Raw genomic sequence first — 25,048 nt, 5'->3', positions numbered from 1 at the left:
GTGGTTCTATGAGCCCCAGAAACGGGATGGGGGAGGATCCCAGGCACTGGGCATGTGGTGAGTGTGGGGCCATCTCGGATGATTTCAGACCTGGCATAGACTCATTTGTAGTTAAGTCAATATCACACCTCAGTGGCAGTTACGCTTTTCAGTTTCCAGTGTTCAGTCGACATGGGTGGGATACAAGCCTTAGGATCTCCAAAATACTTGCAATAAGATGAAGTTCGTCTTTTTAAAATAATTAATTAATTAATTAATTAATTAGACACAGAGAGAGAGAGCATAAGTAGGCCAAGGCGGGGGGGGGGGGGGCGGGAAACAAGCTCCCAGCTGAGCAGAGAGCACAATGTGGGGCTCGATTCCAGGACCCTGAGATCATGATCTGAGCCGAAGGCAGAGGCTTAACCCACTGAGCCACCCAGGCGCCCCTGAAGTTGCTCTTTAAAGACCCAGTGATTCAGTATTGGGCGTGTTTGCAGCTAAATGGAGTAAGATATTTCTAAGCATCTTTTCTTAGTTGATGAATGTCATGTTTGACAGTGACAGAAACAGAACTACAGCAGCTATAACAGAAATAATAATAATAATGATAATGATAATGTTCTTATAGTTTAGTCAAGGAAAATATGTCAGAATTCATTCCATGGTGCCATACTTTTCTGACTTAATGGCTAACTCAGTCTAAAATTAACAGCCTTGTTCAGCAGCACAAGTCCTGTGGGGGGAAGGAAGCTGGATATTGACTTCCCACATACCGGTCCAACCAGTGGGCAGCAGACACTGCGGTCTGGCTGACCCCACTCCACACTCATCCTGACCCCTCTTTCCCCTCCTCAGACTTCCTTGCAATTAAGGATGGCTGCGTGACCCAAAAGCAGAAGTTTGCTAAAGAAACAGATGTGGCTGTCACTATGACTTACTTCTTCCATCTTGACTGTTGACGTGATAGCGAGATGTAGCTGCCACTTTGGGGAAACGAGGGGATGAGTACACGGAAGGAAGGGTAACGTTGAGAGATGGTGGAGTACAAAGATACCGTCTGGTCTCCGATAGCATCGACAAGTGGTCAAACTAACACCACCAACTGTCTTCCTCAGATTTCTTGTGATATGAGAAAAATTAATTCCTATTTGTTTTTAGCCACTGGTATTTTGGTGTTCCATGCCTGCTCTTGACAGCATTTCTACTGGATGCAGCAGGTCCCAGGAGGCCCTTCCAGACCTAGGGCATTTGGTTGCCTTTCTTACTCTGTCCCTTTGCTTATTTCCTACGGGTCTCTGAGCAGAGGGTCGCCACACAGGCTGCACTTTGGAATCATCCTGGGGAACTTTTACCAAAGTACCTTTGCCCAGGCCCCATGCCAGGTAAACTGAATCCACATCTCGAAGGGTACAGACAGGTATGAGTAATTTTTAAGAGCTCTTCTAGACTAGTTATTTACAATGTTTCCTCCCCCAGCTCAGGACTCTCTTATACTCTTAAAAATTATTGAGAACCCAAAAGGCTTTCCTTGTATGTCTTATGTTATTGGTATTTATAGTATTCAAAATGAAAACTGAGAAAAGCAATACTTACCCTTTTAAAAACAGAAATAATAAGCTGCTTTCATATGTTTAAATTTTTGCATAATAAAAAAAGTAGGCAAAAATAACTTAGGGGATAAAGGTTCTGTTTTATTTTGCTTTAAGTAGTCTCCATGCTCAGTGTGCAGCCCAATGCGGGGCTTGAACTCGTGATTCTGAGATCAAGACCTGCGCTGAGAAGAGTCAGATGCTTAACTGACTAAACCACCCAGGTGCCCCAGGAAATACGTTTTTAAAGATTTCAAAGAGTTTTATCTGCTCCCATTTGGATCATGATTTGAAAAAACACACACATACATACGGTCTAGGACATCTGAACACTGAGTGGATACTTGATAAAAATAATTATTAATTTTTAGATGTGACCACAGAATTGTGATATTTGTGCGAGTCCTTATCTCAGTGCTACCTACTGAAAAGTTCACAGATGGAATCATAGGATATCTGGGGCAGCTTCAGAATAATCCAGGCGCAGGGTGCCTGGGTGGCTCAGCAGGTTAAGCCTCTGCCTTCCGCTCAGGTCATGGTCTGAGGGTCCTGGGATGGAGCCCCACATTGGTGAGCTGAGAGCCTGCCTCCCCCTTCCTCTCTGCCTACTTGTGATCTCTCTCTGTCAAATAAATAAATAAATAAATAAATAAATAAATAAAATCTTTTAAAAAATAATTCAGGCGAGGAGGAAGGAATCAGTGAGGTAGAAACGAAACAAGATTGGCCATGAGTTGAAAATTTTTATCAAAAAAGTTTGATAAAATTTTTTTATCCATCTTCTGCTGACAGATAGCAGAAGATTCATTTTACCATTCTATGTTCATATATTTGAAATTTTCCATTAAAGAAAGTTCTAATAATAGATTATAATCATCACATAGAAACCAGATAAAACAAAGGAGAAAAAGCAGGGTTTTTTAACATTAGACAAAATATTCTGATCATTCAGTAAACAAGAAGAAGGATCTTTTTAAATTAATAAAACATAAAATCTTCAATGAAGACACAGTCATGGCCCACTTATCCATTTAGCACAGTACACACGAAGGTCCACAGTGCTTTTGAGGGTTCATGAAAATGTTTACACTTCTTTTAAAATAGGAAATGAACTTTTAGGATGAAGAACATATTTTTTTTTTAAAGACTTTATTTATTTATTTGACAGAGATCACAACTAGGCAGAAAGGCAGGCAGAGAGAGAGGGGGAAGCAGGCTCCCCGCTGAGCAGAGATCCTGATGCAGGGCTCGATATCCAGGACCACGGGATCATGACCCGAGCCGAAGGCAGAGGCTTAACCCACTGAGCCACCCAGGTGCCCAAGAACACATCTTAATATATAAATATATAATACAAATGTATTTATCTATATACCGACACAATCACAAAATATAGCTCTGGATGTTTTTTGAGGATAGGGTCTAGAAAGGCAAATGTGTATAGGGCCCACAGATGTCATAATGCAGCCCTGGGTATCATGGTCATGGATGTTTATGTGCCAAAGAGAAAGCAGCAAAATGCAAACAGCGGAGATCCTGGACTCTGGAATAAGAGAGCTCATGACATTGTGGCTACAACCGCTGAACGTGACTTTGGGTTGGCCCTTGGGGAGAGGGTGAGTCAGCGAGTGCCAATATGGTCATGAATAGGCTGGTTGGATCCTGCTGGTCAAATTTACAGAAAAGGGTCTGCAGAGAGGGAAAGATAGCAAGCACCTCTTGGGGTGTCTTCTCAGCTATCCCACCTTATGTGGGAAGAGTGTCCCCAACACCTCCCTTACACTGTACCAGGGCTTCATATAAATTATCTGTTGTCACACTGGGCCACCAGCCATAAAAAGCTGGTTCTCAGGGAGAAAGCTCACCAGGGCTAGGGCTCCAGGAATCTAAACCACAGAGCCCAGAGACACAGAGGTTGAGAGTGGATTGATGGAGCGGTGTTTGCGGCCACATTCAAGGACAAAGTGTATGAACCCCTGGGGTCTCAGAACTTGCCTTTTTCTCTTTCCTATGAAGTCAACGCTCCCTCAAATCCTGAGTACCCTGACATTTTTATCATAAATTTTCTTTGGGGCTTAAGCTGTTCTGAATCACATTTTATGTTTATAACAAAAAGAAATTTTAGGGGCGCCTGGTTGGCTCAGTACATAAAGCATGTGACTCTTGACCTCAGGATTGTGAGTTCAAGCCCCACGTTGATTGTGGAATCTATTTGAAATTTTAAAAAGAAGAAGAAGAAGAAGAAGAAGAAGAAGAAGGAGGAGGAGGAGGAGAAGAAGGAGAAGAAATAGAAGGGCACGTTGGTGGCTCAGTCAGTTAAGTGTCTGCCTTCGGCTCAGGTTGTGATCCCAGGGTCCTGGGATTGAGTCCCACGTCAGGCTCCCTGCTCAATAGGAAATCTGCTTTTCCCTCTGCCCCTCTCTCCCTATCCCCTACTCATGCTACCTCTCTCTCACACACACAAAAATAAATAAATAAATTTTTAAGAAAAAAAATAAAGAAAGAAGAAAAGAGAAAAGAAGAAAAGAAAAGACAAGACAAGACTTTAGAAGTACAGGGACTTGATAACCCTAAGATCAGAAGTGTAAAGGGAAGCAGTGTGCCCCAAACCCCAGTGTGACACCAGTCATCTAGGCAAGGATGTTTAACCTCACCAGCATGGCCAGTTCCCCTCCCTTCTCTTTCCAGTGCAAAGGTTGTCACTAATGGGGCGATTATTCCTTGATAGAGAAAGCGCTCTCCCATTGTGCAGATGAGAAAACTGATGCTCATAGTAAAGAAATAGCCCCATCCAAACACCACTGGCAAGTTAAACACAGGAGAAGGCCTGGTAGGAGGGCAGAGAGATCTGCCAGCTGGCATCAATCAGTGACATCCCTCGCACTAAGTCTGCTCAACACTACCCTGCCTAGACCAGCAGCCACAGCCAACTTCTCTATCTGACTCCCTCTGCCACCAGGGCTCCAATCAAGGGGTGCTATTTCCCATCTTCTCTCTAACACAAATATCTCTGAAACACGTTTCTTAGTTTTTAGTTTTTATTTGTGTATTTCTATAGATTTTCAATTCCAAAAGAAATAGAGAAAATATTAAGTTATTAAGAATACAAGTGAAGGGGTCCCTGGGTGGCTCAGTAGATTAAAGCCTCTGCCTTAGGCTCAGGTCATGATCCCAGGCTCCTGGAATCGAGCCCCACATCGGGCTCTACATCGGGCTCTCTGCTCAGCAGGAAGCCTGCTTCCTCCTCTTTCTCTCTCTGCCTGCCTCTCTGCCTACTTGTGATCTCTGTCTGTCAAATAAATAAATAAAATCTAAAAAAAAAATACAAAAAGTTGCAGAGTTAGAAGAAATCTCTACGAGCACTAGTAGTGTAGGTGTACTTGAGTTAGTGAGAAGAACTGGCCCACTGTGTGACCCACCAATACGGCCCAGACCGAGGGGAGACATGAAGTAACCTAGGAATATGTCACTGTGACCCATATACTTTGGCTGGAGAGTGGAGTCCCAGCCCTGTAGAAGTGAAGTGGCAGGGCCTGGTACATGACCTTCACACCAGCGGCCATAGTATCCAATGTCGCTTTTACCTGTTATGCTTTACAAAACCTTGTTCCTATTCAAAAGGCCTTCCACCTGGAAGTAAAATGTTACTAATAGAGGGGCCCCGGTGTGGCTCAGCCAGTTGGGTGCTTGTCTTCAGCTCAGGTCGTGATCCCAGGGTGCCGGGATGGAGTGCTGCATAGGGCTCCCAGCTCACAGGGAGTCTGCTTCTCCTTCTCCCTCTGCCCCTTCCCTCCCGCTTGCGCTCATTATCTCTCTCGAGTTCTCTTGCACTCTCTCTCTCTCAAATAAATAAAGTATTTTAAAAAGATGTTTCTAGGGATGCGTGAGTGGCTCAGTTGTTAAGCGTCTATCTTCAGCTCAGGTCATGATTCCAGGGTCCTGGGACCGCATTGGACTCCCTGCTCTGCGGGAAACCTGCTTCTCCCTCTCCCAATGCCCCTGCTTGCGTTCCCTCTCTCGCTGTGTCTCTCTCTGTCAAATAGATAAATAAAAGTCTTAAACACAAACAAAAAAAGACTTTTACTGCTAGAAAGAGAAGCCAGAGCAAATGGATTGCCACGCCCCTGTTACCTGAGGGAAGGTAATGTGGTGGGCTGGCTCTCACTGAGGTTTATTCTACCATCTTGGCGGTTTGAGCCCTAAAGGAGGTGTCCTTATAGATGTCCCTGGTCTTCATTCAGGGACCAGTGGGACAAGTCTTCCCAATTGAGTTGGCAGTCAGCCGGTAGTGCCGGTTCCCATGAAACTACTCTGACGGTGAGAAAAATAAGAAAAAAATAAAAGGAAGCCAATTGCAAGCACCCAGCGGAGATTTCTGCTCACTTGCGCAGGCTTGAGCGGGGAAATATTACCACGGCCTGATAGGATATGGCCCTAACAAACTTGCAGGAATAGGGGCTACATGCCCACAAAACTGGGTTACCACCCCCTACTGCACAGGCACTTCTTTCTGAGGCAACTAGCCTTACCTTGACACATGTCCTTCCCTGTCCGTTTCTCAGCCCTACCCCCGCTCCTCCCGCTGGCGATCCTGATCTGTTCAGAAACTACAAATCCCAGCATGCAACACAGCCAAGGAGCAGGAGGCCTTCTGGGATATGTAGTGCTCCCTGGTACAGTGATCCAAGTGGTCCAAACTTTACAAGGCGTTTTTTCACGATAAGTTAGGATGCAAAAAAAATCTCAGCACAAGGCTAAAATGCATCCTCAAGAATGTGAAGGGCTAGAGCACCCATCCCCACGGTATTCACGCTAGATCTCACTACCCCTATGTGGCTGTTTGGCTGTGGGTCTGTGGTCAGGCCCTTCACAACCTCATCCAATCTGGGAGGGGCCTTGCTAATGCATACATCTGTCATTATCACTTATCTTTCCAAACATCATCAGTGACTCCCTCCTCCTTATTGGGTTCAAGTTCAACTTCTTTGAGAGGCAGTCAAGAGTTTCAGAACCCAGCCCTTCCTGCAAGAGTTTGTATTCTAACCCAATCAAACCCAAAGTAGCTCCCCAAAGTCTCTGCCCCTCTCCTTTTTATCTGCTCCCCACCCCATCCAGAAACTCGCACTGCCCACAGCCACTGGAGCCACTGCCAGCACCCACATGTTTGGATATCCGGGCCCCTGCGCTACCCATCCAACACCATCCCAAACCTACCCCCTCCCAACACCATCCCAAAACTACCATCCCAAACACCAACACCACCCCAAAACTACCCCCTCACCTCTGGAGTCCTGCCCTTCAAATCCTCCCACCTTTCCTCAGAGCCAGGCCCTCACTTGCCCCACAGGAAGCAGAAATCCTGCTGCAAGGAGAGGGCTGTGCTTCTGGCATTCTCTGAGGCAACTTGGCACAGCATTGCTTGTGAAACTGTTGTCTGGGGTTTGTTGGCATTCTAGCTAAATAGGCTTTTGTGGATTGGCCTGGGACCCAACTGCCGCGTATAAATGTTATTTGAGTGAATGTATGGCATTGTTTCCATGGAGAAAATCCCTCTGAGCTCAGAGCATCTGACCAAAAGTGACCTTTGGGGACACTCCCCTTTGTGCCCTGGAGGCAACATCTGTGGGTTTGGCTCCAATTGCAGAGAGGGCCGGGAGAAGCCTCAGCTCTGGCCCACCTTGGCTGGGAGTAGGTGTGGGCAAGGATCTATTTAGGTCGGATCTTCCCTTGAGCTGAGGCCCAGGAGGAAGGGGAGGCGGCTGCCCGAAGCCTTCGGGACTTGAAGATGAAGACGGAGGGCGTGAGTGATCCCCAAAACCCATCCACTGCCTGGCCCCGAAGAGACGAGATCAGGGGGGTTCGGCCTCCATTCGGCCTTTTCTTGGGTTAGGAGAGTGGGGGTTCAGGAGGTGACGAAGGAAGGAGCAGCATGTTAAGGATGCCTTATTCCGCTTGCCCTTTGGCGGGCCGAGGTCTTGGCGCCGGCACCAGGGGGCAGCAGAGGCGGAGAGATGCGCTCGGAGGAGGGTTTGTTTTTTGGAGGGATGGGAGTTTGTTTTCACCTGCAAATGGTTTTCCTGCCCACCATCGATGCCAGGCTGGGCTTCTAGATCCCATAAGAAAGCTTCCTTCGATCAACCATGAGCTAGCTCCACCACTTTAGGCTTTCAGAGAAAGGAATTCTGTCCTCGGGGGCGGGGCGGGGGGGTGACGATCGAAGCTGTGCCGTCGGGGATCCAGCGGGGAAGGGCGGGACGCTGCCTCCGGGTCCTCGGGGTCCCTCCCCCGCCCGCCTGGTTGCGGGGGTTGCGGCTGCCCGCACGCGCGCACTGCTCCACTCGCACTAGGACACCCGCAGCCACGCGTCCAGCGAAGAAGGGGTGTCCCGATTAGAAGGAGGCCTGGAGTTAAATTTTATTCTACTGCCAGGACTGGAGGGAGCCAGGAAATGCTGTATGAGGATGGGAAGCCTCAAGAGAGGTGGGGAGGTTAGCTAGGGACGCCTGGCTGAGCTGCTGCCCTGAACAGAAGGGCCCTACCCAGACCCAGAGGGCACAGAGCTCCTGAGTAAGCCTTGAGAGGGGCCGCTAGGGAAGAAGTGGGGGCGGCAAAGCACGCGATGGGACGAGGACTGTGCACTTGACACAAAGAGAAGCCTGGATCGGGATAGCGGTAATACTGGCAGGTGCAAGTAGCCTTCGACCACACCCACAGACGGGGGGAGGGGTGGTGGCGGCAGGAAACATTGTCTTGGACATGAGCCTCAGTTTCCTCATTTGCAAAGAGTTGAGACTAGACCTTGTGAGTCCCCCTTCCACCCCTGAGCTCCCTAAAGATGGGAAATGGGGGTGCGGAAAGGTCGTGTTTGATCTGGACACAAGGAAGACAAGCACACCCTCACCCAAAAACGATCCAGCACCCATGTCACACGGAACCCTGTCTCCCCACACAACGTCACTGGGAGATCAGCTTGTGAGTCTGGACTTGTCAGCCAGGTTTCATGAACTCTTTCTGGGCCTTGACACCACGAAAGGAAAGGCCCTCTGGGGAAAGGGATGAACCCTTCCATTTCTGGGAAAGCCTCAGCCAGCAAAGAGGGGTACAAGTCAGGGTCTGGGGAGAGGGTTGAAATAACAAGCACCAACACACGCACCCCGGAAGGAGATCACATTATTTAACCATCAGTCAGAAAGGACACTGGTCGTAGGGCTAGACAAGGTCCTGGGAGTCCCTTCCATCCAGACACCACACATTAACCCTTCCATAGCGGGATCAGTGAAGGTGAGGGGGCGCTCAGGGGTGGGACCAGGGTGGCCAGGAAGGCAGTGGGATATTGGGGGGCTCAGAGCCATGGGATTGACGAGCTGATAAGGACGAATTTCCATATTTCAACAGTGCTGAATACAGGCCCTGCTCTCACCCCTCACCCTTCCGTTTCCCCCCACCCCCAGGGGGATGTGGCCCGCTTCCCAAGTTGCAGGCAGTTCCTGCAAGCCCCAGACCAAGTGAGAGACAGATGGTGTGTGGGTTGGGGAGCCCAACACCTGGAAGGTGGAGCAGGGGAAGCCCCACCTTGGGCAAAGAGAGTCAGACCCTGAGGCAAAGGAGACCATATATTCCAACATTCACAGTGGGTTCTACAGGCGGGCTGTGAGGGAGGTGGGGTTTGGCTTGAAAATGTCCCCCCACAGTCACTGAGGAAAGCCCTGAGGCAAGGAGGAGGGGGCTGGGGCTCACCCTTGGAGAGCCCTGTCTCCAAAGTCCGCTAATTTTTGTTGGCGTTTCTCTCTTTAGCTTTTTTTGTTCTTTTGTTCTCCATTCTTTAAATAATTAATATAATTACTTTTAAATACAAAATACACAGTGTCCTTTCTCTTCTCTTCTGCTTGTTTGGGGGTGGTTGGGAGGTGAGTTTTAAATAAGGGTCCCAGCTGTCTAACAGGTCACGGGCTCCAGGTGGGAGGGCCAAGAACCCCAGATGCCCCCCCGCCGGGGCGCCCAGCTCATGCTTTACCCCTCCCCTGGTCTGCCCCTGATTGGGGGCTCTCCGTGCCCTGGCCCAAAGCCCCCTAGATGGTGAGGAGCCCTCTTGGGAGGCGGCACAGAGCTAACGCTGTGGGATTCCAGGTGGGCCTGGTTTCGGTGCATGGGGTTAGACTGAGCAGGTCCTAGCCCATGAAACAGACAGGCCCCAACAGCACCCCTCCCCGCCGAGGGGGGGCCCCCAGGTCTGAGAAGGAGGCATCCAGCACTGGTAGCTGCTCCAGCACGGGCGTCCGCACCTCCAGCACCGTCCGGCCTTGCTGTGTCTTGAGGGGAAGACAGGAGAGAGGGAGCAGTGAGCGTGGTGGAGGGGCGCGTGCACACACACACCCCCCAAGATCCCCTAGGCTTGGCACCAGGCTCGCCTCTCCTCTGAGGGCCCTAAAATGCTGTTCCTCCCAATCCTTGTCACGTGGTCAGACTTGATAGATTTTCTTCCTCAAATGTCTTCCAGAGTTGGGGGTGGGAAAGCTAGGGCGATGTGTGTGTGTATGTCTGCACACGTGCACACATGCATGGGTGCACACATGCACGTATGCTCACGAGCCAGTCTGTGTGTTTGTCTTTGAGACTATCCCCCTGGGGTGGTTGTGTGAGTCAGCGTGACTCCACGGGGTGTGTAAACACGTGTCTGCAGTGTAACTGCGTGATAACATCAGACACAATTCCCCATGTGTGCATGTGTGACCCTGTCCAGGCAGCACCAGGGGTGTATGCACATTCTGTGGGTATCTGTGTGCTCCTGTGCCTTCACTGGGCGGGGGTGATTTGGACCCCTGTGTGCCTTCATCTGACAGCCTGTGTGAATGTATGCACCAGCCTGCGTGACTCACTCCGGGTGATGCTGATGTGCGCACAGAGGTGAAGCCCATCTTCCATCCTTCCCACCCTCCTTGCCATCAGCGCCTCCTCAGGTATATCTGACACCAAGAAGCTAGAGCCTCCTGCTCTTCCTGGGTGCCTCCGCCCAAAGAGTCTTCCTGCAGCCTGACTCGGGAATGCACCCTGATCCAGCTCTTCCTGCTTCCCACCTGACAGCCGTCTCTGAATTCCTTGACATAGGGGCTGGTCTCCAGGCTCAGCTCATCCTCATTGGCCCCCCGGAGCTTCAGGGGACCGCCTTGGGCCATCCCAGAGCAGGGGTAGGAGACATCCTGATGGGCTGAGACACTGAGCAGCCGCAGGAAGGTGAGCTGCACCACACCGACTGGGGAGCCTTCTGAGTCGACGTAAGAGAACTGGCGGGAGAGAGGCTGGTGGTGAGGGGTAGATGGAGCAGGGCTGGCAGAGCATCTACAGAAGCGGGGTCCCCAGGGCTGGGGTCACGGGCAGGGAATGGGTGGGCAGAAAGAGCTGAGGGAGAAATGGACCAGAGCAGGAGGCTGGGACTGACTGAGGGTAAACAGAAGGCAAGCTTTGTCTAGGGTTGTCGAGGGAAAAGGCAGCGGGATGGTGGTAAGAAGGGAAGAGCCAAGGAAAGAAGGTGCCCAGGCTCTGTAGTGCCAGGGCGCCTGTCACAGAAACCCAGAAGCCACTGGGACTGTGAGTGGGGCAGGGGAGGGAAGGAAGGCAGCCCTCACTTGCGTGACATCATCTCTGGGTGTCACACATGTTTCCCCTCCAGCTGTAAAGTTGCAGAAAACCCGGAAGGCATCCCGAGCACAGCCCTGGTTGGGGTCCACCCAGTACTCTCCTGTTGGGTGAGGGAGAGGAAAGGGTCAGGGTCCCCACAGGCGGGACCCAAGACACTCCTTGCCCCCCTTCCCACTCCCACCCCGCTGCTCCAAACTCCCACCCTCCCCACCATGCCCTCCTCAGTCTCCAGGTCCCACTGTCCCCTGGAATCCCACAACGCTGCCTACCCTACTTCATGCCCCATCACCACCTTACACCCCTGCCCGTCTGTGGCACCCTTCCCCACAGTGGCATGCCCAGGCCCCCGATGGAGGGGGCAGGAGCACTGACACCTCACGTCGGTACAATATGTGGTGGTAGATTCGCACGCGTGCCCGTCTGTGTAAATGCAAGCACGTGTGTACACGTGTGTATGTTTGTCACTTCTTGCAGGCAGCAGGCTGATCATGAGCCAGTCTGCACCGGGAGGACCAGATCAGTTGTCAAATATTGAAAAACTCCCCACCTGGCTGGTGAAGAGCTGCCATTCCAGGCCCCTTGACCCTCACCCCCACCCCACCCCTTCCCCCAAGAAGTCCCTGCATCCACTCTGCTTTTCATCCTGTTGTAACGCCGTCTCCTGAGGCGGCACTGACCGTCGGGCAGCTCCGGGTGGCAGAGCTTCAGGTCCTGGCAGGTACGAGCGGGGCTGTCCTGGGTCCCTGTCGGCCGCCTCATCTGCTCAATCTCCTCCCTCAAGGAGTCGAGGGAGCCAAAGATCTCCTCCAGCCCCCCAGCACTGCCTGGAGCCCCCCCAGTCGGCATGGCCTCATCCTGCATCAGGCGGCTTCCGTCCACGGAGCGCCGAGTCTTCTTGGGCATCTGGATGGGCAGGGGCTGGATCACCTCACCGGGGGGGCCCTGTGTGGAAGGAAGAATGGAAAAGGTGAGAGACAAATGGATAGGAGGTAGAAGCCAAGAAACTCTGAGAAAGAGAGGCAGAGGCGGAGCAGACAGAGGCAGGCCCTGACTTGCAACTCACCGGGTGTCCTGGAGGACCCTGGACGCCCTTCTCTCCCTTGGGTCCAGCTGGGCCCTGCCAAAGGAGTAAATGAGCTCATGGAGGAATCAAGGGCTCATGCATGCAGTCAAGGCCGCAGAAGGGTCAAGTCAGTCTCTGGGCTGGGAATGAGCAGCTCTGCTGGAGGGAGCATGTTTGCCCTGGAGAGAAAGTGTCAAGTCTGGCTGGGGGAAGGGGGCAGAGCTCAGAGCTGGCTGGGGGTCACTCACTGTGGCTCCTTTGGCTCCTTTGGGGCCAGCAGGTCCCTGGGAAATGAGGAAGAGGAAAGAGATGGTCACCATGGGGGCAGGGTAGGACAAGGAGGAATGGAGAGGCAAAGTCATGAGTCCACAGGACCCTGGCTTTACTATAGGAGGGGCAGGCCTGAGGGAACACGGGGACATTCCAGAGGCCCTGGAAGGATGGGGGAGGAGACACTGTGTAAGGACATATGGAGGACACTGGGGCCTGTTCTGCTTGGCTGGTGGTTGCCATGGATGCCATTGGGGGATTATGGAGGGAGAGCAGTAGGGTTTAGGGGATTTAGTGAGGAACAGATGGGGTACTCACGGGGAGGCCGGGAGGCCCTCCAGGACCAATAGGGCCAGATGCTCCGGGGATACCCTAGGAAGGAAAAGGACATGGTTCAACTGGGTCCCCCTCCACACCCCTCCTGACCCCCCAACCCCCAGCTGAGTCTCCACCTCCACCTTCCCCACCCCCACCACGAATCCCCACGCTCATCCTCCCAGACCTTCCAGGACCAGGTCCTCACCGTCTCTCCCTTCTGTCCAGCAGAGCCCTGAGGGCCAGGAAGTCCCCGATCACCCTTCTCTCCCTGCTCCCCAGGGGGCCCAATCAGCCCAATGAGACCTGGGTGACCCTGGAGAAAGGACAGGTGGTCGGTCAGGGGGAGGCAGAAAGGAAGAAACACGCATGCAGAAGGAGGAGCCCACAGAGGTCAGAGCCCAAATGACAGGAGAGACTCGGGCAGGGGGCTGAGGACAGAGCAGGGCCTGTGAACAGCCCTCACTGAGCAAGGACCCCAGAGACTCAGTGTCGGAGCCCTGAAACACAGTGGTAGACACTCGGGGCCCCCACAGTCCTCCGGGCTGAGGGTAAGGGGAGATACCCAGCCGCAGGTCTGCACTCACCTTCTCGCCCTTGGCTCCAATATCACCTCGCAGGCCAGGAAGTCCCGGCGGTCCCTGTGGGGAGATAGAAGTCACTCTGTGCATGGAAAAGTGGGACCAAGCTCTCCCCAGAGCCATGTGCCACCTCCTCCAGGGCTTCAGCTGGATGCCCACTGCCCAAGAGCACCACCAGCCTCGCCCCACCCACCCCACTCAATCCAGAGTCACTCACCAGAGGACCTGGAGGTCCTGCCTGGCCTGTGGCCCCAGGACGGCCTTGCTGACCCTGCAGATTCAAGGGGACCACAGAGATCAGGAGAACTGTCCCCACATGGGCACCCTTCCAAAGGCCCCTGACCCCTCCTGCCCTCAGCCAAGCCGCTCCACTCCATGACTCACCACTGAGCCTGGGAGTCCCCTTAGACCATCAGGACCAGGTTTCCCTGCTGGGCCTGCGGGACCCACAGGGCCTGTCTTCCCTGGGGCACCCACAGCACCGGGATCCCCCTGAAACATATACAAGGAATGAGTCTTAAAGGGCAGAGGAAGGGGGTAAGGGTGGAGGTAGGGGGTCCAATGTGGAAAGGATGAGACAGAGAGGAGGGGCCAAACCCCAGGAGCCCCAAAGCAGGAACAGGAATAAGTACAGGGAACCCCCCTAGAGAGAAGAGGCTCAATATGGGGTAGACATCTGGAGAGAGGAATCTGAGGAGCCAGAGGTGCCAGAAGATAGGGGCAATATTCCAGCACCCAGGATGGCCTCTCCCTCACCTTGGCTCCCTTCTCTCCTTGCCGCCCCTCAGGACCAGGGGTGCCGGCAGGACCCTGCAGGTAGAGACAGGAAGGAAAAGTCAGTGAGTCACCAGGCTCAGCTGCTTCCCCGTCCTGTCCTCCTGGCTCCGGGCGCCATGAGCCTGTGCATGTATGTGCTTGCCTGTGCATGTGTGTGCTACACACGCACACACACGTGCATGCACCAACAGAGTTGCAGAAGCTGATTCCCAGACAAGCTGGTAGAGCTGTACCAGTTGTTAAAATAACGAGGAGTTCTGTGTATTCAGGGAAGAGCCACCTGCCTGCACAGTCTACCATCCATACACCTTCTATCCCAGCAAATAGAGGCTTAATCCGTGGCTCAGCAGGGACCCTCCAGGAAAGCTAGCCCCTTCCTCCAGCGTCCATTCTGACCAGTTGATGGGTACCACCCCCCACACCCCCGCAAGAACATAAATAGCAAAGCCCAGGAACAGACATGCTCCCTTACACATGGCACGCTTACAAATACAAATGTCCACACACATGCACCCCACCTCCAGGCACCTTCCTGCCCATCCCATCTCCACTGCCCCCATCTCCTATCCACCCAGCCAAGGACTGCTCCTCAAGGTCCCGGATGTCCACCTCACTTACCCGCTTTCCAAGTGGTCCAGGAGGTCCATTCTCCCCAGTGGGACCAGGGGATCCCTAGGGAGGGACAGGAGTGGATGAGTGTTTAGCCTCCAGCCAATGGAGTGGGGCTTAAAAGGGGGTAATGGGCCTGAAGGCTTGGGCTCTGTAGTGGAGGGATGGGTCACTGGTCACTCACAGGCTGTCCTGGCTCTCCATCCTCTCCTCGGTCACCCTTCGCACCATCTTGGCCCTGCAGGGATGCAGCAAGGTCAGGGATTGCCCCAACCTAGCTGGCGTCACCTCCAAAACTGCCAATTTTCCCATCCCTCTGCCTGCCCTGCCCTACCCCCAGCTTCCCACACTCAAGCCAGTCAGCCGCACAAAGGCCCACACAGGAGCCCATCCTCTGTCTCCCTTCCCCTCCCACGAGCAGACTCACCCGAGGGCCACCTTCTCCAGGAGGACCAGGATCACCAGGAAAACCAACAGGACCCTAATGCAGAGAACAGGATCAAAGTCACCACCCCCTAACCCTACCCAGAGCCAGCACAGATGCTCAGAGCACATGCCACACTCTCCCTCTCCAGCTGGTGCCCCCGATGCCCAAAGGCACACCCTGGGGAGACGGTCCCTGGCACTCTCTTTTCCCCACCTCATGTGCTGCATGCTTTTTGATGCTTTCAGGGAATTAATTAGAAGGCATCTCTCACTTTCTTTCTCTGGATTTCACACCCTGCCATGGATTTCATACATCCCTGCCAGGAGACCTCATTCCAGAGCCTTCCACCCAAGTATCCCCCCATTCCTGGGTTCCTCCTACTCCAAGACCCTCCCACTCACAGACACCCCTATACCCAGGTCTCTCATTCACAAAGCCCTCCTCCCAGCCCCTCCCCTAAACTCACAGGGTTCCCTTTGGGGCCATCATCACCGGTGGGGCCTTTAGGCCCTGGTGGTCCTGCCTCTCCCGGTTGCCCCGACTCTCCTTTCTCCCCACGCTCCCCGCGTGGGCCCTGAAGGATGAGTAGAGGGTATGGATGGTCCCAAAGGGGTCTCGAAGATCAAGGATGCAGTCCCTGCTTCCAAGACACCTTCAGCCTCCCCTCTACCCCCTCAGTGACAGCAGGATGCTCACGGAAAGTCAAGCCCATAGGGCGTACTCGGGTCCCTCCTTCCCTCTGAAGAGCGAGCATGGGGCTCACTCAGACCCAAGGGTCCAGCCTCACAGAGCGTTAGGAGCACAGGCTCCTGGGCTGTAGAGGAGCTCCAGCTCCAGGAGGTCACAGTAACAGGGGCTGGGGTTGAGGAGGGTGTTGGGGATTAGGGAGCAAGGGCTCAGAGATCTCACTCACCTTGACACCAGGCTCACCCTGGACCCCCGGAGAGCCTGACTCTCCCGGCTCCCCCTGCAAGGAGATTGGGTTCAAAAACCTCCTTTCACCCCCAAATCTCGATATTCCCCATACTTCATTCTCTTTTGCCCCAACCCCAACCAAAGCTGGCAGAAGTCCAACCCTCATACCCCACCCCAAGACAAGCCCCTTCATTTACTCCCTTCCCAGTTACCTTCTCTCCAGGGGGACCTAGGTTTCCAACACCTCCCGGGGGACCTTGCGGACCCTGGAAGAGGAGCAGAAGTAGGAGTCATTGCTTAAGGGAGGGGGTAGACCCTGAATGAGCACCCCAAGGTCACATCGGTGAGACAGCAGGAGGCCTTCCAGGGCCAGCGACTTCTCATGGCAGCTGAGATGAGACTAGAGTTTATAGTCTGGGGATCTGAGAGGACTCACATCAGCTCCATTGGGTCCAGCTGGGCCTCGAGGTCCTGGGGGGCCGGGTGGTCCCTGGGGAAAACAGAGCAGAGATGGGGAAGGGAAGAGAAAGGAAGAGAAAGGCACACCAGGAATGCCAGAGGGTTGGGTGGGGTTGACATCTCAGGGTGGGGGTGGGGGTCTCAGGGGAGGGGGGCAGCCCCACCAGGAAGCAGCATGCAGGGAGCAGGGATGCTGGGAGTGCTGGATGGCGGGGGAGAGACTAGCAGGTGGGGTTGGGGCCAGGGGGTCAGTGGGGTCACTCTTACCATAGGGCCCACATCTCCTGTTTCTCCCTTCTCACCCGAGGGGCCTGGCAAACCCTGTGCGGGGGTACACAGCCCAGACCAGGATGACCGACCCACCAGAGAACAGCTCCAGGCACACTTAGCCTCCAGTGCCCTCCCTCCGATCCCACATGTCCCCCAGTCCTCAGCAGCAGGGGCTGGTCAGCAGACCCATCCTGACCCCACCTCTCAGCCCCTGCCTCTACTTCCCCCAACTCACCTGTAGGCCAATGGGTCCCGGGGGCCCATTGAATCCTCTCGTTCCTTCATCACCTTTGGCTCCAAAGTGTCCCTGGGGTCCCCGAGCTCCAGGCTCCCCATCTGCTCCCTGAGGTGGAGGGAGGGCAGGGACAAGGACACAGAGATGGTCATGGTGTGGGAGTTCTCTATTCACAAACTCCACACCAAGCTGGGCATCAGGTCCAGAGCCCTTACTCCCACGCTCAACTCCAAGGGTGAAGGGGAACTGAGGGCAGACTAGAAGTTGCCAGCGCCCCTGGAGGGGCAGGGAGGGGAGCAGATGGGGCATCAGTCACTCACCGCGGCTCCAGGCTGCCCCACAGGACCAAGGGGTCCAGGGGGTCCAGGAGGGCCCTGGGGGGGGGAAAGGAGAGTCAGAGACACCAAGACAGGGCGAGACCAGGTGGAAACGAGGCTAAAGGCCAGAGATCAGAAGTCAAAAGTCACAGTCACTTACATGTTCACCCTTGTTCCCTTTAGTGCCCTTCTGTCCGGGGTCTCCCACCTCACCCTATGGGGACAAGGCAGATGAGGTATTAGAGAAAAGACCCAGGTGGGGCAAGGAGGGGAAGACAGGGATGGGGATGGGAGGCATGCGCAGATCAGCAGTCTCATCTGGGAAGATTGGGCCCAGGGTCTGTAGGTTCCCACACCTTGTCTCCATCCTCTCCTGCCACACCGGGGGGTCCCGCAGGACCAGGAAGCCCCACAGGACCCTGCACCCCGTCTCGACCAGTTGGACCAATGGGGCCCTTCTCACCCTGGAAGAAAAGAAGAAAGGAGTCATGAGCCAGAGACGATCGTCCCCCTCCAACACCCTCACAAGGAACTCTCTGTAGCCCAGCAGCTCACAACTCGCAGACCCCTCCCCAGTGTCTCTCCCCAGGGACCCCACACTCACCGGGACACCTTTCTCTCCTGCGGCTCCTGGGGGACCCTGTGGGCCTGGGCGCCCTGGGGGGCCAATGGGTCCCCCCGATCCTGCTGCACCTCGCTCCCCAGGGGAGCCCTGAGACAGGAAATGGAGTCAGACCCCCACAGCCCACCCACACCAGAGGGGCCCTGAACATGGTTCCCAGGAGAATAGCCCCAAATTGAATACACAATGGCAGATCCGAGACTCCCTCTGCCCAGTCCCACAGCCCTGCCTAGATCCAGATGCCCCTCTTCATCCATCCTCACCCACTCTTTCCTGGCTCCTCCCTCCCGCCCCTCATGTCCCCCACACTCACTGCAGGGCCAGGGGGACCTGCTGGACCTTCATTTCCCTTCAAGCCGGATCCACCCTGTGAACCAGAGATTGGGAGTCACAGATGTGCGTCGGGAAGGCAGGGAAGGATGGCGGGGGGAGGCAGACTTGGAGAAATGGGTGTGGGGGTGACACTGAGCGACTCCAGGATGCCAGGTGACTTGTTGGGGGACTGAGCTCTCACTCACAGCAGTGCCGGGGAGGCCTCTCTCTCCTGGGAAGCCCCTCAGACCCGCAGGTCCATCCTTCCCTGGAGCCCCTGGGGGACCAGGGTCACCCTAAGATGAAATGAAAGGTCATGAGCCACAGCCATGCTCCCGATTGGACAGAGAGATCTCTGGCTTTTCTCAAATCCCAACTATCTGTTCCATTTAGCACCCCAACCCTGGTCTCCCAAGTTCCCCTCTGCCTGACCCTTTACTGACCTTTGTTCCTTCTTTTCCAGCTGTTCCAGTCAGTCCCTGCTCTCCCGGGGGGCCTGGGGGGCCCGGGTGACCTCTCTCCCCCATGGGCCCAGTTTCTCCTGCTGCTCCCTAAGAAAGAGACAGAAAGACTGATCCTCTGATCCTCTGCCCCACTCCCTGCCCAAAGAGGCCACTCTGCCATCCTAAAATGACCCCTCTGGATGCCCTTTATCCCCACCCCAAAGCTATGGGGAATTCCTGGGGCTCTCCTAGGCCACTGCGCTGGAGTGTAGTTCCCCAGTCTGGGGTAACTGTACCACCCCGCATCCCCACTGGGGAGCTGCCCCTTTGGGACACGAGATGAGAACTGGCCAGTCGGGATCCTGCTCCAAAGGGGCTGGGGCATGTGATCGGGAAAAGGGAGAAGAAGATCGGACAAACTAACTTCAGGGTCTGGGCTCCACTCTACTCAGGGGGCAGCCATACCTGAGGTCCCACCACCCCTGGAGGGCCAGGGGGGCCAGTCTTCCCTTGGAAACCCTGAGAGAGGAAGAGGAGAGAGCAGTCAAGGCATGTTAAGCACAGATACTGTGGGACGGACCCCAGGTTCCTGGAGGAAGGGCAGAGTCACCACGGAGTCCTTGGCCACAGGTCTGAGCAGCACCAGGACAATCCCTTTGCCAGAAGAATCTCCATGGTGGACCTACCAGATAGTCCTGGAAGGTCTGGGGGAGCCAGGGGCATTACTTACCACTTCCCCTCTCTGGCCTGGGTGTCCCGGCAGCCCGTCCTTCCCAGGGGGACCCTAGAAAGGGTTCAGGCATCAGGTGAACACTGGGCTAGGAAGGAGGATGGAAAAGGATTCACAGAACCCAAGTGGGTCAGAGGTCAACTTACCGGAGGTCCTTTGGGGCCAGGAAATCCATTGGGGCCTTGAGGTCCAGGGAGACCCTAAAGACAGAGCAAGGTTGAATGAGGAGAACGGCCAGGGGGTGCATATTCCCCGGCCCCCTACCCAGGGAGAGAGGGCGAGGGTTCTACTCAGGCTCCCTGGGGAGCACTGGAGAACAAGAGACTCAAGCCATACTCACCCTTTCTCCGGGGGGGCCATGGGGGCCATCACCACCTGATGTTCCCTGTAGGGGGGAAGAGAGTCAGAGGGGAAGAGGCGCTGCCTTCTAGCTCTGCTGGAGGTCAGAGGAGTCAACCAGGAGCCAGGTTAAAGGGCAGATGGTGGATGGAGTCCTGCCAAGACCACTAACCTTAGCGCCAGACTTCCCCGTGGCACCTCGGGGTCCCCGCTGACCCCGTGGACCCTAGAGAGCAGGGAGGGGAGCTGTCAGAAAAACCCAAATGCACCTCTTGGGATCTTGAGCCACATGTCTGCCCCCCGCACTCACCGTGGGGCCCCGCTCTCCCCGAGGCCCTGACTTCCCTGAAAGGCCCTGGTGGGAAGGAAGCAAAAAGAACACATCACCAGAGGCGCGATCCCACTCATAGGGCAGCCCTGCCCTCTGCACCCCTTCCGTTCCCCCAGCTTACCCGGGCTCCCTTCTCTCCACTGGCACCAGGAAAACCAGGAAATCCCAGGGACCCCTGGTGAGGATGGAGAAGGAAAAAATTGAGACGACATGAAAACAGAGGCCCTAGAAGAGCCAGTGGGTGGGGGTCAGGAGAGGTGATGGAGGCAGCAGGGTGGGAGGCCTGGGCTCTTCCAAGAACTAGGTGGCCTTGGACACTCCACCAGCATCTCCCCCGCGGCTGCCTGGCCCTCTGTTTCCTCATCTGTAGAATGGGGTTGAGCTAAGTTCACTCTAGGGTCCCCCACCACTTTCAGTCTAAGCTTCCTAGAATCAGTGGTCAGAGAAGGGAAGAAGAGAAGGGGCACAAATGGGGTATAATATCACCTTGGGACCCTGGCGTCCAGGGTAGCCAGGCAGACCAGGAACACCCAGCTTGCCCTGTGGAGAGACAGGGAGCAGTTGGGAAGGAATCAGACACCACACCATCCCTGGAGACCCCAAGCCCCAGAGACAGGAGCCAGCCCCCACCCAGCAAGCCTCCCCAGCAAACCTCCAGGCCCCAGGCCCTCCTCTCCTGCTCAGAAGGCTGCTTGGCTTTTGTCCCCCATCCTTCCTGAAAGTGGATTTTCCCCAGCTCTGGGGCTGGGATCCTGCCTCCTCTGTGCCTTTAAACCCACGGGTCCATGAAGTTCCATGACCTACTCCTGCCTACCCCCCGAACCTCAGCTCTCCTTCCCAGCACACACTCCCTGCACCACTGAGACCAGTCCCCTTGCAGGTTCACACACCACATTCAGGATGGCCTCTGCCCCCCGACCCGTGTCTGCACCACCCCAAGCCCTCCTGACACGCACCCCCTTCCTCCTGGTGCTTCAGGGCCTGCCACGCTCAGCCAGCGGTGAAGCAGAGGTTAGGAGCTGGCAGGCCTGCCTAGGTTCAAATGCAGGCCATGCCCATGACCGGCTGTGGTACGAACAAGCATCTTTACTTGTTGCAATGAACGCTCTCTGCAGCCTGGGGCTTAGGAGAAGCAGGCGCAGGGCTGGCCCTTGGTGAGGGCATGGAGATTAGCTCTGTAAGTCACCTCCTCTGACTGTTCGACTCTCCCTTCTTGTAATTCCTGCTGCTCTAAGTCTGGACACATTTTCCTTCTGCCTTGTACCTACATTCCTTATGCCAGCCTCATGCCTTGTCCCTTCCTCTATGCCATGTAAATTCTCCCAACAGGGACTTTTCCTTGACTTCTTATGTATCCCCACCTCACTCCAACTGTCAGTGACCAGGGGGTGCCTTCTACAGAGAGGAGCATAATAAACATATCGTGGTCTTCAAATGACTCATTGACTCCAGCTGTGGGTACCACCAAGCCCATCCTGATCCCAGTGTTCAGGCCCTCATCCCCTCCACGTCCCCTGTCACCTTTTCGCCCATGAGCCCAGGGGGGCCAGGGTCTCCAGTGGGTCCAGTGCGTCCCTTCGGCCCCTCGGGACCATCTTCTCCCCTAGAACCAGGAACTCCAACCTCTCCCTGGGTAAGACAGTCAAAGAGGTGAGTGTCAGGGACTGGTGGTGTGGGCTGGGCCCCAAAAGGAGAGGTGGGCCCTGGTGAGGCTGAGTAGGGTCCCAGAAACTACTGCAGGACAGGGAGCCCCACAGGGACAGGGAGAACACTGCGACTATCAGGCTGGTGGGAAGCAGACTGTGCAGGTTGCCATCCTGCCAGGGTCGGGCTCCAAGGGAGAAGAGCACTGGTGATGGGGAGTCTGGGGTTTCAGGAAATAGGCTGGTGATTGGGGGCTCCAACATGGAGGAACATCAGGACTTCGGGTTGGGGGGCCAATGTGTGGGTTTCTACTCACCCTGTCACCTTTCACGCCCATGTCCCCTTTGAACCCGGGAAAGCCGTCCTCGCCCTGAGAAAGATGGGGGTGAGAGGAGGTCACCAGAGATGATAGGGGGTCAGGAGGTCAAATGGAGCATTTCGGAAAACATGGCGGAAGGGTGGATTTCGGAGCTGGAGAGCAGCACAGCGCAGGCTGGAGGGAGAAAAGCGGGGCAAGAGCTGGGCAGAAGGGCTGGTGCGGGGCAGGGTGGAGGTGCCGGGAGGCTGGGGGCGCCTCTCTCACCTTTTCACCCTTATGACCCTTCAGACCACGAATTCCATCCACACCCTGGAATTAGAAGGCAGACAGAGACAGATCAGGGACGGAGGCTGGAGTGGAAGGATCGAGCTCCTGAGACCCCAGCTGGCTCCCCTGACCACAGTCCTTTATCTCCCACCCTGGTTGTCCATTACCTTGACACCTCGAGGTCCTGGGTATCCTAGGGGACCCTGAGGTCCAGATGGGCCCTGGAAGAAGAAAGAAAGGTATCTAAAAAGGGCTCTTGGTGTGTGACTGTGGAGGCCTCAGGGCATGGAAGAAACAGTACAGACAACAGTGGAGTCTGGATAGGGATACAGAGCATGGGACCGAGAATATTTCAGAGCCACATGAACGGTAAGACAGGGAAAATCCAAGGACTTTGGGGCCCCAGAGTCTGGGTGGAAACTCCCTCTGGGTAAAAGCAGGTATGGAAGATCTCACCTGGTTTCCTTTGGTTCCAGGAGGACCTTCCTTTCCAGGGTGACCCTGGGGGTAGGGGAAGGAGAATGTGACCACTGGCCAATGTCACCTTCCCTGCCCCCCTCCCTTCCCCTCTTTAACCCCACTTCCCCTTGTGACCCTAATGAAGCCAATTGACCAGAGGCAGGCACCACCAGTGACCTCCCAGTGAGGGACACACCGTGTGGATAGTTACCAAATGCACTTGGAGGTCATTCACTGGGATGGAGGGTCAAGTGGAATTTGGATTAAGAGGTGCGGACCCACTCACCGGAGGCCCGTCGGAGCCAGGCATGCCAGGGAGCCCTGGTTTCCCTCGAGGACCCTGCAGGGAGAGGAGGAGGTAGAGGGTCACGAGAGGGATGAGATCAGACAGTGGCTGAAGTCCTAGCCACACAGTGAAGGCTCTCCCTACAACCAACCTCTCCAGCCCATCCCCTGTCACCCAATCACTTAGTCAGTTACCTTCTCTCCATGAGGCCCAATGGCACCCTGGGGCCCGGGGAGACCCTACGCAGAGAGAGAGAAAGAGAGAGAGAAGTCAGAGGGCCCCACGGGGGGGCTGCTCTCTCCTGTAGCCAGCATCCCCATTCGGAGTATGAGCACTGGAGTTTGAGACCCTTAATTTCCATCCAGGGTCTGACCCTCTGTGGAAGCCCAGGAAGCCCTTATTAAAGATGGGGAGGGGCTGGGCAGGATAACTCACCTGGGTTCCAGGAGTGCCCTGTTGTCCAGGAGGTCCTGGCTCTCCTTGGGGTCCCTAGAAACAAGCAACCAGGCAGAGGTCAAAAGAAGATGCTGACGGGACAAACTGAGGGCAGAGAGCTGAGTCCTAGCTGGGACAGCAGAGCACAAGAACCAGAAGCAGGCAGGGCGTCAAAATGATCACCAAGGAAACAGGACCTTGGCTAAGGTTCTCCATGCCCTTTACTCACCAAGCTCCCTTTGGGACCATGGGGACCATCCATGCCTCGGACTCCCTGAAACATGAGACGGGCTTGAGCGGGCTGGAAGGCGGGGCCTGGGCCTTGGAAGGACCTGTGGTTTCTGGGAGGCCCAGCCATTCCAGAGGGTGGGACAGGGCAGCCTCATGTTGGTCAGACCTCCAATCCATCCCAAACCTAAGCAAACAAAGCCAGCCCAGATCCACAGGGCGTGGGTCTATAGGTCTGTGGGTTTGCGGGTTTTTGTTTTGTTTTTCTTGAAGATTTTTTTTTAAGCTATGCTCAGAGCCTTTGGTGGACTGTACCACAGGACCCTGCAAGGGCACCTGGGATTAAAGGCTGGAGCAGAGCGAGGTGGGGCCAGGGAAGGGGAACCGGAGGTGGGGGGAGAGAGGCAGCTAGGAAGGGTGGAGAGTTGGAAGGGTCAGGGGGTGACATCAGGGTCAGAAGTCAGGGACAGTCACATACCGGGGGCCCAGGAATACCAGGTGGGCCTTTAGGGCCAAGGAGGCCTCGAGGTCCCTGCAATCAGGTGAGGGGAAGAAATGACATGCATGTGCAAGAAATAATGTGTGCCTTTTGTATCCATATCCCTCCCCTGGCATCCCCAGAGCTCCAACCACTAGCCCCCTAGTCACTCACCGATTCTCCAGGCAGTCCCCGAGGCCCAATCTCCCCATCATCTCCCTGGAGGAGGAGGACATGATGAAACAGCCTCACCCTCCACACCTCTCCCATACTGACCCCCTGCCCTGGCCACAATACTTACCCGCTCTCCATCCTCACCAGGGGGTCCAGGAAGGCCCTGGGCACCAGTATCACCCTAGAAAATGGGGACCAGGTAAGAGGGGCCTCAGAGCCCCCAGCACAGACACTGACCCTCTTCAATTAACCAACCAGTTTCATCCATTGAGCTCCTGCGGGACCCTGAGCCTCCTTCCCTTGCCTTGTGCTCCCTACCCCTCCCACCCCTCCACAGAAGGCCTACACCCTCATCACAATGCACTAACCCCAATATACTCACCCGGTGTCCCTTCTCCCCAGGGAGCCCTGGGAGTCCATCAAAACCTCGGTCACCCTAGGGGAAGAGGGGCAGCCCAGGTGAGGTCCTTGCTCTTTTCCCTCCTCATCCCTCCCTCCTGTGTCCTGAGTGGGGAGGTGCCACTTCATGGGGAAAC

The 25,048-nt window shown here is 55.0% G+C and overlaps 1 protein-coding gene across 5 annotated transcripts in view; it reads right to left on the bottom strand.

Moving 5' to 3' along the window:
- Positions 1-8,728: 8,728 nt before the first annotated feature.
- The window catches only part of COL11A2 (collagen type XI alpha 2 chain), a 30,440-nt gene continuing 14,120 nt past the window's right edge, over positions 8,729-25,048 (bottom strand). For all 5 annotated transcript variants that reach the window (XM_032340681.1, XM_032340680.1, XM_032340683.1 and 2 more), the window contains 49 exons: positions 24,895-24,948; positions 24,640-24,693; positions 24,513-24,557; positions 24,339-24,392; positions 23,862-23,906; positions 23,633-23,686; positions 23,392-23,436; positions 23,198-23,251; positions 22,909-22,953; positions 22,620-22,673; positions 22,450-22,494; positions 22,183-22,236; positions 21,744-21,851; positions 20,709-20,762; positions 20,344-20,397; positions 20,202-20,246; positions 20,064-20,117; positions 19,893-19,937; positions 19,699-19,752; positions 19,553-19,606; positions 19,288-19,341; positions 18,823-18,930; positions 18,586-18,675; positions 18,381-18,434; positions 18,050-18,157; positions 17,802-17,909; positions 17,606-17,659; positions 17,449-17,502; positions 17,129-17,236; positions 16,891-16,944; positions 16,601-16,654; positions 16,377-16,430; positions 16,163-16,216; positions 15,716-15,823; positions 15,250-15,303; positions 15,007-15,060; positions 14,832-14,885; positions 14,193-14,246; positions 13,821-13,928; positions 13,654-13,707; positions 13,443-13,496; positions 13,064-13,171; positions 12,859-12,912; positions 12,519-12,554; positions 12,271-12,324; positions 11,885-12,149; positions 11,195-11,307; positions 10,646-10,852; positions 8,729-9,880 (listed from right to left, as the gene is read on the bottom strand). In XM_032340681.1, the coding sequence (XP_032196572.1) occupies positions 9,740-9,880; positions 10,646-10,852; positions 11,195-11,307; positions 11,885-12,149; positions 12,271-12,324; positions 12,519-12,554; positions 12,859-12,912; positions 13,064-13,171; positions 13,443-13,496; positions 13,654-13,707; positions 13,821-13,928; positions 14,193-14,246; positions 14,832-14,885; positions 15,007-15,060; positions 15,250-15,303; positions 15,716-15,823; positions 16,163-16,216; positions 16,377-16,430; positions 16,601-16,654; positions 16,891-16,944; positions 17,129-17,236; positions 17,449-17,502; positions 17,606-17,659; positions 17,802-17,909; positions 18,050-18,157; positions 18,381-18,434; positions 18,586-18,675; positions 18,823-18,930; positions 19,288-19,341; positions 19,553-19,606; positions 19,699-19,752; positions 19,893-19,937; positions 20,064-20,117; positions 20,202-20,246; positions 20,344-20,397; positions 20,709-20,762; positions 21,744-21,851; positions 22,183-22,236; positions 22,450-22,494; positions 22,620-22,673; positions 22,909-22,953; positions 23,198-23,251; positions 23,392-23,436; positions 23,633-23,686; positions 23,862-23,906; positions 24,339-24,392; positions 24,513-24,557; positions 24,640-24,693; positions 24,895-24,948 (3,543 nt within the window). In that variant the 3' untranslated portion in view covers positions 8,729-9,739. The remainder of the gene's footprint in view (positions 9,881-10,645; positions 10,853-11,194; positions 11,308-11,884; positions 12,150-12,270; positions 12,325-12,518; positions 12,555-12,858; positions 12,913-13,063; positions 13,172-13,442; positions 13,497-13,653; positions 13,708-13,820; positions 13,929-14,192; positions 14,247-14,831; positions 14,886-15,006; positions 15,061-15,249; positions 15,304-15,715; positions 15,824-16,162; positions 16,217-16,376; positions 16,431-16,600; positions 16,655-16,890; positions 16,945-17,128; positions 17,237-17,448; positions 17,503-17,605; positions 17,660-17,801; positions 17,910-18,049; positions 18,158-18,380; positions 18,435-18,585; positions 18,676-18,822; positions 18,931-19,287; positions 19,342-19,552; positions 19,607-19,698; positions 19,753-19,892; positions 19,938-20,063; positions 20,118-20,201; positions 20,247-20,343; positions 20,398-20,708; positions 20,763-21,743; positions 21,852-22,182; positions 22,237-22,449; positions 22,495-22,619; positions 22,674-22,908; positions 22,954-23,197; positions 23,252-23,391; positions 23,437-23,632; positions 23,687-23,861; positions 23,907-24,338; positions 24,393-24,512; positions 24,558-24,639; positions 24,694-24,894; positions 24,949-25,048) is intronic.

Source organism: Mustela erminea, chromosome 4 (assembly GCF_009829155.1).
Source record: "Mustela erminea isolate mMusErm1 chromosome 4, mMusErm1.Pri, whole genome shotgun sequence".
Classification (NCBI taxonomy): domain Eukaryota; kingdom Metazoa; phylum Chordata; class Mammalia; order Carnivora; family Mustelidae; genus Mustela; species Mustela erminea.
This window is presented reverse-complemented; position numbering and strand designations above follow the sequence as displayed.